At 40.4% G+C, this 13361-nt stretch overlaps 1 protein-coding gene across 4 annotated transcripts in view; it reads left to right on the top strand.

Moving 5' to 3' along the window:
- The window catches only part of apbb2b (amyloid beta (A4) precursor protein-binding, family B, member 2b), a 50919-nt gene that overhangs the window by 33057 nt on the left and 4501 nt on the right, over positions 1-13361 (top strand). For 3 of the 4 annotated variants that reach the window (XM_059337874.1, XM_059337881.1, XM_059337866.1), the window contains exons 11-17: positions 2136-2282; positions 2902-3029; positions 7179-7293; positions 9169-9256; positions 11705-11785; positions 11906-12021; positions 12578-12757. In XM_059337874.1, coding sequence (XP_059193857.1) covers positions 2136-2282; positions 2902-3029; positions 7179-7293; positions 9169-9256; positions 11705-11785; positions 11906-12021; positions 12578-12757 — 855 coding nt within the window. Of the gene's footprint in view, positions 1-2135; positions 2283-2901; positions 3030-5112; positions 6213-7178; positions 7294-9168; positions 9257-11704; positions 11786-11905; positions 12022-12577; positions 12758-13361 lie in introns of those variants that run through there. The other variant, XM_059337890.1, reaches the window with a different exon arrangement.

Raw genomic sequence — 13361 nt, 5'->3', positions numbered from 1 at the left:
GTCTGTTGATGTCCTAAGCCTGTTTGTTTACCGGGGGTGTTTATGTTGATTATGGTGGCATTCTGTGCTCTCATCTGAGAGAAGAGATGTTAAAACAACACTGCCTCCAAGTGGTGAGACCGAGAAGTACAGTTAGTGCTGCAGATTGGTGCATTAATTAAACATTCAAGGCTGGAATTCAAATGAGACATTTAAAGTTTTTAATTAAGGAGTAAGGCTCAATAAAACATATTAGTCAGTAGAATGCCATGCCCATTCAGCTGATACCAGCAAATGTCAGCGCATGGTATAAATTAATTTAGAATCCAACTAATTAGACAGAAAATAGATGAATTATTCATCTGATGTGAAACAGAGTCATTCTGTCACAAACTGCAGCATATTTCAGAAAACCTAAAAAACATACCAAGGTGTGGCGGCATTCCCACGGATGGCTGAATAGATCAAAAGCATCGCAGATTAGAGTTTAATGCCAACATTAAGCGTGATGACGTGGTGCTGATTTGGCTGTCTAGTGTCTGTTTCCCTTTGAGTGTTTGTCTGGCAGAAATTCACAATCCTTAGCAACAGTGACATTGTGATGAATACCAGACACAAACACAGACCTACAGTCCAGGCAGCTGGTCCATAGCACAGTCTGACACACACACACACACACACACACACACACACACACACACAATTTAGCAAACTGTTCACTGCAGTATCAAGATCGGAATGGTCCCATTTCTGACTATTAAAAGAGCTGAATACAAACAAGATCACGCTCAACAACAATTTCTATCCATTGCAGTCTTGAAAAACTGAGCAGAAACTGCAATCCACACACAGGGACCATTTTACGAGTACTTCTTTAAAAAAGTTTTAAAAAGACCACTGAAGGAAACATAGTTTTAAGCTATTGGTTAGGTTCCACACAGCAGACAGTTTATGTCAGGTAGCTGCTACCACCTGCTGGTCTGGATCTGTCACACAACTCTAATCAGATTCTCTTCTGCAACACAGATTGAAGCACTGCGGGACTTACTGCGCGTGTGTGTGTGTGTGTGCGTGCGCGCGTGTGTGTCTCTGCTCATGCTCATCAGCCCCATTCACCAAGTCAACAGTATAACGCTGGGCTACACTGAATACATGATATCACTGTATGTCCTGTAGTGTGTAATACTGTAATACCATAACCACTTATCCTTACTTACAGCCTGGACAGGTTGCAAAACTACCACTGGGCTGACACATAGAGACAGACAGAACATTCTTACTGTGTTGTTTTATGCAACTTCATATCCAAGGCTGGAAATGATTTTTTTTTTTTAAAGGAATATAGGCTACCAGCCATAAAAGTGAAATTAAATAGTTGTCACATTTATGCAAGATAGGCATAACATGTTAGGTATACAAGTCTACTTCTGTACATAACACTGTTTGTTTGTGTACGTGAATAGTGCATCTCAAATATTGCTGCTGTAAGGAATTTTGGGACAACATTCACTCTATGCTGAAGGAGATAAGAAAGGAAGCATTGCAGCACCTTCCCTTTGCATTTGGAGAATTTGACCAGCTCTTTTCATGGCTGCACCATGGTTAGGAAGCTTTGAAAGAAAAAAAGACCATTCGACCGCAGCCTTTGTGTTTGCAAAGAAAAAACAACAGAAGGCATATGTCCTACTAATACTCACACAAGATAAACATACTTTATGCACGAATATGTACCTGCATACTTCAATCTGTTTGATATGAGCACTTGTTTCGCACATTTTCCCACAACAAACCATGATGCCACTGGTTAGTGTGATAGTGACTCACTTTATTTACTGTCTGGCTTTCCCTCTTTGACCTCTTTCATCATAGAGCTCTGTAGTCTGCAAAGTACTTTCTGAACGGACTGCTGAAATCAAATGAATACTTGATGAGGACAGACGGATGGGTCTGTCTCCTCTCAAAGTCTCTTCTTTTCTACCAACCTACCTAAGTTCAAAACACCAAATTTTAAATGTGATGGTGTTAAAGTCAGTCAAATTAAAACTAGCTTTAAGTTTTATTAAAACCCAAAAAAACCCCTGCTGTTCAGGGTTGTGATATGTCTGTAAGTTTCGTGCTGTTTATGTAACCGTATCATGTCTCGATGTGTCTTCCAGTGTTTTGCAGTGCGCTCTCTGGGATGGGTGGAAATGGCTGAGGAGGACTTGGCTCCTGGAAAGAGCAGTGTTGCCGTTAACAACTGCATTCGACAGCTGTCCTACTGCAAGAACGACATCCGAGACACCGTAGGCATCTGGGGAGAGGTGAGGAAACAGTGCCATCATGCATGTGTTTATGTGTATTGTTTTGGCTGTAAAATAACAAGTTACACGTTTTTAGAAGAGAAGGAGTGCATAAATTAATTAATAGGTAAGGGCGGAGCAAAGTAAAGAGCAACAGAAGTCAGCCAGGGCAAAAGTCTCTTGAAATGTGTGTCAAATGATGGAGGGAGGAGGGGATGAAGAGAGTAAAGTGGAGCAATGTTATAAAGACTTTTCCTCTCTTCTCTGCGGTGGTTGTGTTTAATGTGAAGCGACAGAACAGAGAGAGAGCGAAAGCTTCATCCTTCTTTCAATAACCTTTCATCTCCCAACCCCTCGATTTAAGGTTTGATCATTTATTTAGAGACCCACACAGGCGCACACACACGCTTACACACACAGGCAAATAATATTTTTTATTAGGCAAGTGAAGGAAAGAATCTGACCTTTAAATGACTACTTTTCTGCAATCTCTTGAGTCACAGGAAATAAGGATTGGATGTTTTTGTGATGAAAACTGAAAAATGTGTGTGTGTGTGTGTGTGTGTGTGTGTGTGTGTGTGTGTGTGTGTGTGTGTGTGTTTGTGTGTGTGTGTGTGTGTGTGTGTGTGTGTGGTTTCAGGGGAAGGACATGTACCTCGTGCTGGAGAATAATCTGTTGAACCTGGTTGACCCCATGGACCGCAGTGTGCTTCACTCTCAGCCAATCGCAAGTATCCGAGTCTGGGGTGTTGGCCGGGACAATGGCAGGTTAGTTATGGTGGCAAACACATTGCTTTTTTCCCATCTCCCACATATTTTAATCCCGTTTTGCTGATATTCATTATTTATCGTGAGCATGTAAGATGTCACTTTGTGGTCTTATCTGAAAGCATACCATACTCTCCATCATCTTTAGCATTTCGGTAATGTAAATATAGAGTGTTATTAAAGGAATCGTTTTTGTAGTTGGGTTGTATGAGGTACTTATCCATAAACACTGTATTTCCTACAATAGATGGCAGTTGGCACAAGTTTGGAGAAGCAGGCATGAAAACAGGCACAGAAGCAAAGCAATACACTTAAACTGATAGTGATTGTTTTAAGTGGTCATCTAGGTCATGACTCATTGAGGCTTTTATCATTTAGGTTGAAAATTTTAAGTACTTTAACTAATAGATTAGTCACTCATTTAAATGAAGTCAATGGCATATCACACACGCTCAGTAAAAGGTCAGCGTAACAATTGAGGGCAGTAGATGGGGGGTGTGTGGTGACAGGCAGAAGAGCGGAGTTAATGATTGATGATGAAGGGATGCTAATGAAAGATTAATTCATCAGCACAAAGGACAGGATGAAAGGGAGAACGGCCTTTTATTCTCTTTCACCACAAATCCCCACCTGACTGTCTGTCCCTCGCTTTCACCTCAGCTTATAGCTCAAAGACAAATTTACAAACGCCGTGTGGTTGTGCTGCTGGGCGGCCAGTGGGGGGCGCTCTGCACCGCTGCTGAATGCACAGGAAAGAAATCGAATGTAGGTTATCAAGCACAGCCGGGTGATGTGGACCAGAGCGGCCGGTAGCTGCTGTATAATTTGAGCTGGCAAGTGCCTGCACATGTATGCACACACACACACACACACACACACACACACACACACAAGCAGGAGTGCACTCAGGGAATGAGCAAGGCTAAAAGCTCTTGGCATATGCAGAACTGCAGAATTTTGTTGCCTGAGGGATCGCACTCCTCTCGCCTTGTGGCACACACACACACGCACACACACACACACACACACACACTCATACACACATATGTGCAGCGGTGTATGTTACAGCATATTTATAAGATCACCCTGTCAGATAAAAGGAATGTGTGTTTTCCCAGTTTATTTCTACTACCCACATCTACATATAGCAGTATCCTCGGAGCAGTGGGAATATCTCAGCTGCAGCAGAGGGAGGGAGAGGAGGAGGAAGAGGAGGAGGACAGGAGAGGAGAGGAGGAGGTAGTTGGAAGGAGGGGAGGAGAGGGGGTTTTGGCAGGAGAGAGGGAGAGAGGGGGATGAAGCTGCCAGAGGGGGAGGTATGGTTAGTGCTCACTGGGTGTGGAGCAGACAGGTTGAGGAGTGTGTGCACGCCTGCGGTATCACCAGGAATAGATGGTGTGAGTGTCTACAGATACAGGATTAGCTGCCAAAATAGGAAAACAAACAGCTGTGAGTATATTTCTATACCTTTATCGTACTTTTGGAGTCATCACTTTGGCTGTTTTCTTCTAATATAAAGTAGAAGTTAAAAGAGAAGCTGAATGATTAGGCCCCAGTCTGTAGTGATGTTGTTGCTGAGCAGGTAGTTGGTGGGTTGATTTTATAGTGACTGTGAGGTGTGCATTTCACAATTTTACAGGTGGAGTGTAAAAAATCAGATGTGGGTGTATGTGTGGTGGTTTGCTTGTGGGTGGGCAAATCAGAGGAGCAGATTACAAATAGATGATATAATAAAGGAGCCACATTAATCTGAAACTGGCGTTTGAAAACGGTAAAAGTATTTTTTCAATGCTGTGAAGCTGGAAACAATGAAATGTGCAGCAGTTCATGACTAAAACATTTTTATTCATTGTGGGGAATGTGCATCCAAGATTCTTTCAGTGTTTTATTTCAGAGGAATTAATAAAAAGCAGACGCTATTTGCAGTAATTGGCTGCACATCTTTGCCCATTTTCCAGTTGGTTTTTATTTATTTATGGGTTTTTGGACTGTTTGGTTTAAAGATATGAGGTACTGGTTGAAGTATTTTTTTCGTCTAACGCGCCTCTTCTCTGTCTCACACACACACACACACACACACACACACACACACATTCTTGTACTCTTGTGCCATGAAAGTCATTATCGCCATAGAGATTACACATTCCCTCAGCAACCTTGACACTTTCAGGGGTGTCGGCATGATGATAAGATTATATTCAAAATGAGATATCATCCCTTTTCCCTCTTCACTCTCCCTCTCTCTTTTTCTCTGACTTTTATCTTCTCTCTTCATCTTGTAGTTTTATTCTGCCCTCATCTTTACGCTTTTATCTTTATCGTGTACAATGTTGCAGTTCACTTCCAATTTCCTCTCCCACTGTTTCACTCTTCTCTCATTATATTCCTTACTTAACTTACTCTTTTCTCACTGGCTTATTTTTATGTGGCTTTTAGAAACTCCCAGTCTATTTCCTTTTATTTCTTTTAGGAAACACGAACCAACAGCCAATTAAAGCTAATTGTGCCCATCCAGAATATCTATCTCTGTTCTGCTATTCCTCTCTTTTCCTTTTTACCTTATTCAAATTCTGTCAGTTGTGTAGATTTTACCTTGGAATTATGTATGCATAAAAATGTTGTGCATTGTTTCTTCGACCTGTGCTACACCCCTTTAAACGACATGCACTTTCTGCACTATTGTTGAAACTGTTTTTTTGTCTAAATAAAAATAGCCATCATGGCTGTCTCCCATTGGTTTATGGATTACGGTTTTAAAGTCTTAAGTGTGCCATTTATATTGCACAGCAGGTTACTAGCTAGTTTAGTTAGTTAGTAGTGTGCATCTGTAATTCACGTTAACTGTCATATTTTTTAGGATGTTAATTTTGGCTGGCAAAAAAATGGACTTTAAACAAAATGTACGTAGAAAGAAAAAAAGTCCCAACCGACTTCTCTATGATCACAACTGCCCCCTGCTGGTCATTAGAAAGAATGCATGTTTAAGTCACTTCCATATTGGCTTTCCTTTTCAGAGCTGGAGGTTGCTGCTTGTCTCTGAGCAAAGAAGACAATAGAATATGTAACTTTTTAGTTTGTGTCTGTATGTTTTCCACCTCATGTCCTGGTTTGGAGAATTTTTTTCTCTTTTATTCCTACTAACTGGCTTCCTTTCCTCCCTTGCTTCCTTGGACACAGAGAGAGGTAAACACATTCCGTCCTTTCATCCCTCCTAAAGTATCTCTCCATCATCCCCGTCATTCCTTATTGTTTAATTTCCTCTGTGTCTCATTTTTCTCGTCTTCAAAGACAAGCTCTTGATGTACTGTAGCATTGTGCGTGCACACTTGCAGATGTAGGAAGTGCAAGTTGACCTCCTCTGTCCTTGTCTGTCAACAAGCATTTTTTAAAGTATGCACACACACACACAGACACACACACAGACACACACACACACACACACACACACACACACACACAAATGGGAATCTTACAGGAGAGTTTCCCCTTGAGGGGCCAGGCTCAGAAATCTTGTTAACCCTCAGGCCCGTGTTTCCTATTGCATGGCATATTGAAGCACACAGCTTGAAGGAAGTTATTTAGATTGGTTTTATATATATTACTGAATGACGTAAATCAGTGTGTGTGTGTGTGTGTGTGTGTGTGTGTTGTACTGGTTTAATTTGTTGGAGGTACATCTTCATCCCTCTCTCCCTCCCATCTCCTTTTCCTTCTTCTTTTCATTTCTTCTATTCAGCGAACTTAAATAGTTTTCGGCTCCACTGGGCCCTGGGGAAAGTTCTTCCCCGCTGTCACTCATTCAACTCCCTCTTGCATCACGCTGCTCTATTGATCTCTCGGGTCCATCGACATGCATGTATGTGTGTGTGTGTGTGTGTGTGTGTCCTGTATTCATCAGACTGATAAAGGTCAGCTCATCTCTCATCTCTCTCCAAGAGCTGTCAGTCTGAAAGTGGACACACACACACACACACACACACACACACACACACACACACACACACACACACACACACACACACACACACACTTCTTGTCTGATTAGTCTTGAAACTAGTCCAGCAAACTATTTTCTCGTCCTCATCCCCCTGTTGTTTTCTCTCCTTCTGTGAGTCTCTATTATTGACCATGTGTTTTCCACTTTCCCAGGGACTTTGCATATGTGGCGCGGGATAAAAACACCAGGATCCTGAAATGTCATGTGTTCCGCTGTGACACGCCAGCAAAAGCCATTGCCACCAGCCTGCATGAGATCTGCTCCCGGGTGAGTGGTTCATGCTGGAGGAGGAGGGGGCTGGAGAGACAAGGCCAAGTGTAGATTTGGCAAATAGACTCAGATGAAGCTCCAACTTGTTGAAAACAGGACCAGACTAATATGGGATTTTTGCATCCAATACAGATAGCGACTTAAGAAAATTCACTGATATGATGGCTGATATAATGCATTTTAACTGGAATGAGAAAAGGGCTTTTATCTTTTGTGGATTGTGCACCGAAATGACTACATAGATACTCAGAAGGCAGCTTTCGAAAACAAATAACTTAATGTATAACATTATTATACGTTGTAAATGCAATGTATTACATTGTCAACCAATTCTAGAAAGGAAAGCTGAGGAAAAAAAAAGAATTAATAAAAATAAAATAAATTGCAAACACCATTTCTACCTTGTTTTTGACATTTTATATTGTTTAAACTTTTTTTGCACATATCAGACAGGTCAGGCTCTAGTTGAAGGAAAGTTTCCACTCAACAGTGAGACTGATGGTATCTGTCAGAATTGCTTCTATTATTACTATTATTATTATTATTATTATTATTATTATTATTATTATTTTATTTTTTACAAACAAACTGAATTGAAACACTTTGGATAAATATCAGGGTGGCACCCATAATATTTAACATAATGTACTTAAGCATCAGTATCTGGGGTATCTGATAAAGAATACCTGATTCAAATGCCCAGCCTCAAGAGTGCTTGTATTGTTTTATCTTATTTACTATTCCACAATCTCTGCACACATTTCAATATTTGCACAGGGTATCTGCAGTCGTCAAAAAGTCCAAAAAAACAAGATTTAACTCATCTGAATTTCCAGCCCAGCAATGTCTCTTTCTCCCAAAATGCAGTTATCAGAGAGTATGCCCACCCTTAGATGAATACAGATGAATGTAAACAGGGTTAGAAGAATGGTATTCAGACCATGTTTTTTTATTGTGTCTGCTTTATTCACTGAACTCGCTTGGAATTAATGGACTTCTTTTTGTTCCCAATAAAACACATTTATAGTTTTGGAAATGTAATTTAATGTTGGAGAAGATCGTACAATTCTTTCTTTCTTTATGTAAACTCATAATATGGTGTTGAAGTCAATTCTATGTAGCATTATGCATAATGTTTTTTATAACTTCTGCAGACACCTTGTTATGACCATTGACTTGAACAAAGTGTGTCCCTGAAATGTCATTTGTTAGAATAAAAAGGCGGAGAAGGAGCCATTTGTTCTTCTTCTCGTCCTTCAAGCTTATACTAACTATGGCACAATTTACTGCCAGACTGTGTTGAATACAGAGTTTTCACACACACAAAAGGATAAATAAGGACAGCAGGTCGCAGCAGGGGTTGCTGGGATGCAGATTTGCTTTGACAAATTCTCTGATTAAACACATGTATAATTTATGTGTGGTGTTCCCAGGCTTGTGAATGTGTGAGTGTTTGTGTGAATGTTTTTGGCTGTTTTTCTCCGTGTGGTTCTGTTTGTACGTATGTGTTGCTCCCTGTGAGTTGCACTGCAGGAAAAGCTTTTACTTTGCTTTGGAAACAAGAGTGTGCCTTGGTTAATGTGTGCGTGTGTGTGTGTCTGTGCTCCCCAGGTGAAATGAGTAGACAGCATGACAGTATCAGGGGTGAAGCAGCTCGAGGTTTTTCTGAGCTCTTTCGTGTTGACTCTTTCATCTTTTTTTCCCCTCCCCTCATCCTCTTTCTCACATTTGTTCTCTTTGTCTCTCCACCCTCCTCCCCTGTGTCCCTGCCACGGGATACCGATTCTGCTCTGTTTTTACATGCCATTTCCTCATACTCCTGTATCTGCTTTTGCTCCTCTCCCTCTCTCTCTTTTTCTGTCTCTTCTCCAGATAATGACAGAGCGAAAGAATGCCAAAGCGATGGCAGGAGGCTCTCTCCAGGACAGGATGCAGGCAGGACTAGATCTCCCTTTACAAGGTAGGCTTCATACATACTGTGCCTCCCTCGGCATGTGTCGGTAATAGTGAATGTGACAAGTGACATAGATGGGTTGGCAGTCTTAACTTCTTTGGCACACTGCATGCATTTAAACTGGTCATTTGCAAGAGCAGAGAAAGTCTCTCTCTGAACTGCTGTGTTGTCACCACAGTGTCCTCTGTTAATGCTCCAAAGTCAAGACACGTAAGGGACATTAGTATCAAGGCAGTTTAATTCATAAAAAAAGTAATTTTGGAGCCATTAAAATAAATCAGAAAGATCTAAAACCATCACTGTGTGTAAGTTTGCTTTTGAACTAACGAACATTAAATGCTTTTTTTTCCTCATAAAATATTTACAAAGACAGTTTTTTAAAATGTATTAATATTATTTTTTTCATTCTGCATTGTTTACCTCCATCACTTAAAGTCTTATTGTTCCTTGGCTTTGGCTCATTGCTACTCTATGTGATAGTCTGGTATTAACCCCCATTCCACATCATTTCAAGAAACTAAGATGTACCCAGGTTAATCAGAGAGGGAGCAATAGTTGACAAAGTAAATGACCAATCAGGGACTGCGTTGTAGATGATGATATAAAATACAAGTCGCTCCTTGCCAAATAGTAATGGTAGCTCCCGGAGGAACCAGCGATTACGCTAGCTATAACTGCAGTTATTGCTGGAATGGATGCAATAACAACCAGAAAAAAACACAAGAGTCCTGAAATGCTTACGTTTATCCATGGTGTTTATGCCCTGTAGTGATATTTTTATTCTAAGGTGGGTGAAGGCATGATCCCATCCAGGATCATCTATTGAAAGCGTTTCTAACAGAGGAACGGCCAGACTGTCATGTTGTGCCAACAGAAATGTTGAGCTCCGGTGATAGGATGGGTAACTTTTATTTAATTTTTATGGGCTGAGAACTGTCCATCATTAGAATAGCGTTTCCAGATTTAGGCATTGACGGCCCATTGCACCAGCGTAATGTGCCTGTGCCTGTGCTCATTATCTCATATTCACAGAGAAGATGTGAAGGGAGCTCCTCAAATTTTTAATAGCCAGACAGATGGGAAAAGGCAAGCCAAGAGATGTTGGTGGCAGAAAGACGAGCTTTCTTGTTCTTACAGGAGACAATGCAGAAGAGTTCTCAGGAGAGGGGAGGGCTGAATGGACCTGCTTCATGTTTTGGACTTAGACTGGTTCTATCTTTCAGTCATAGATGAGATGAGAACAACGCGGCAGTTCTGTCATCACTCACTGTTGGCCTTCTGTCTGTCTGTCAGTGAGAATAATGATTGGCTATGCTGCATTGTGTCATTTATATACACTTGTGATTGGACAAGATGCAGCAACAGTCTGGCCGACTGACATCAGTCCAACCTGCTGCTGACAGCTCATCAAATGAAACAGCTGCAGTGTCTGTCTCTGCATAGAATAAACAGACTTTTCAAACATGAGGAACAGAAGGTGCAGTGTGAGGAAATGTGATTATAGTCCACTGTGACAGTACAAAGCCATGTCCTCTTATACAAAGAGAATGTCCAGTAACCAACAAATAAATATAGAAATATTTTATCTTGAAGTCATCTTTCAAACACAGTTAAATTCCTTTTGCAATGTACGGAGCAGGGTTTCCAATAGTAAGGAAAAGAAAAAAAAATGCTGCTGTCAGCATCTGTTAAACTTGGTGAACTATGCAAACTCAAGGACCTGAATGTGATTTAACATCACATTGTTGAGTATAGGGTTGAGCAGTATGTACAGCCTTTGTACCATGGGACATCAGAAATGGGCCCACTGGTAGAAACCTGGCTATACCTTTTCCAACATTTGATTTGGTCAAATAGCAGGAGAATGAAGTTGTAGAGTAAAGTTGTAAATTAAAAAGAATGAGCAGGCATCCTGTCAACCTTAAAACCTGTAACACTTGAAATTATTCCCAGGACCCTTGAAGCTTTTATTTTAGCAGCACTTTAGTTTTATTGTATCAAGTGTTTTTGTTTTTAGTGTTTTTTTGTGTATGGAAGTTCAAAATAATGTTTTATTATATTTATAATTATTAATTATTTATTATATTATTATTATTATATAATTATTTTATTATATATAATTATTTTAAACCATTTGTTTATTGAATTTCCGAAACAGTTATTATAGTGTGATATAAACCTCCACAGTGATATAAATGTGTATAGGTCTTGATACAAAATTTCGCCCACTCCTAGTTCAGTCAATTGCCTTGTTTAAATCTTTTACAGTGCACCTCTAAAATGTGTGACATTTAGATATAATAGAAGCCATCAAGAAGATGGTCAGTATAAAGATATTTACTCTGCAGGCTACATGTGGAACCCCTCTGTTAATGTTCATTTGTGGTTGCTTTCATGTTGTTAAATATTTGTCCTTCTGAGCACCTATTAAATGTGTGTGTTTCTCGCCAGCAGAGTTCCCCACACCAAAGACAGAGCTGGTTCAGAAGTTTCAGGTGCTCTACCTTGGGATGCTGCCTGTGGCCAGACCAATAGGTCAGTCTGATACACAAACAGACACACAATACTGTGCAACTGTGATGAGATGCAAACCACATGGTTGGTGATAATGTTGATGTTGACTGTCTGATTCTAATGTTTGTTTTTAACAAACAGGCATGGACATACTGAATGGAGCCATAGACAGTCTCATGGGTTCTTCCAGCAGAGATGACTGGACTCCAGTAGCCCTCAATGTAGCAGATGCTACTGTCACCATCAGCAAAGACAAGGTGAGACGCACATCTGCTGTAGCTGAAGTTTCAGAACTCTCCCAAACTTTGAAAGGTGGGGTTTGGCATTATGTGAAAACAAACACTATTTGTGTAAAGCTAAAAGTTTCTAAAACATTTTTGTAGAGATGAATCGATTGCAGTTCTCTTAGATGATTCAGATTTTTCTGTCAACCCGAAAAGCTGCAAATGACGACCAAGAGTAATCAGACAAAAGGTCTTAACAGCATTCGACCCTGCAGATGACATAAAATGTCTTTTTTGTATTTAAAGAAGTTATGGATCTCAGCTGTAACATCAAGGCACTTAAAGCCCAGCTGTTCAGTGGACCTGTTTATTACAGCTTTACTACAGTTTCACTGGGCAGCTCGGCCGTATGAATATGTGTAACTTAATAAATGCCTGCAAGTGCGTAAAAACCATTTGATTGATTCATTCATTAATGTGTTTTTATTATCTTTTCTTCCCAGTTTGAGAAGTGACAGTTAAATCCTAAACATTATGCACTCTTCATGTGACTTTCTGACTAATCTCACACACCTGTGTTTCTGACCAGGAGGAAGCGGAAGTGCTGGTGGAGTGTCGTGTTCGATTCCTGTCTTTCATGGGCGTTGGGCGGAACGTGCACACGTTTGCCTTTATCATGGACGCTGGCGGCCATCGTTTTGACTGTCACGTCTTCTGGTGTGATCCCAATGCCGGGAATGTGTCGGAGGCTGTGCAAGCAGCTTGCATGGTGAGTCACAGAGCAAGAACACAGTGCTGACAGCACGACACAAATACACTGAGCCAACTCTAGTTAGGAAAGCTAATAAATAAATAAATAAATAAATCTCTTTTAGTGTACATGCAGGATTGCTCAAATGTCAAATTATAACTGTGGAGTTTGTAGTTAGATTGTAGGAAAGTGTGAATGTGTGAAAAAAAATGACTAAATTGTTATTTTAAACATAAGTGTTAGCACAGAATTTCAAAATCGTGCATCCCCACACCTTCTCTTCCTGTGAGTGAATGTCCTCGCCTGTAGTTTAGTTTGAGTTGGGTTTCTCAGTCTTGACAGATTGTTGTTTTACTGTCCAATCCATACACTCTATTCAGGTTGTAATGGTGCCCTCTGTCAAAACGCTGTTGGTGTAAAACACACATTCAAATCAAGAGCAGCCACCTAAAGTTAAAATATAGTCTGTGTTCAGAATCAGTTGTCTCTGAAAGAGGATGTCCTTGCAAGTTATTTAGTATAGACTTTCTGTTTAAAGTTGTTTTAGGCTGTGTTATACATGTCTTACTGCTCTGCAGGGAAAGTTTTTAGGAGGAAAAATGTACACTGAATTCATAACCAC

Source organism: Centropristis striata, chromosome 1, assembly GCF_030273125.1.
Source record: "Centropristis striata isolate RG_2023a ecotype Rhode Island chromosome 1, C.striata_1.0, whole genome shotgun sequence".
NCBI lineage: Eukaryota > Metazoa > Chordata > Actinopteri > Perciformes > Serranidae > Centropristis > Centropristis striata.
Note: the sequence above shows the minus strand (reverse complement) of the source record. Positions and strands in the feature narration are given on the sequence as shown.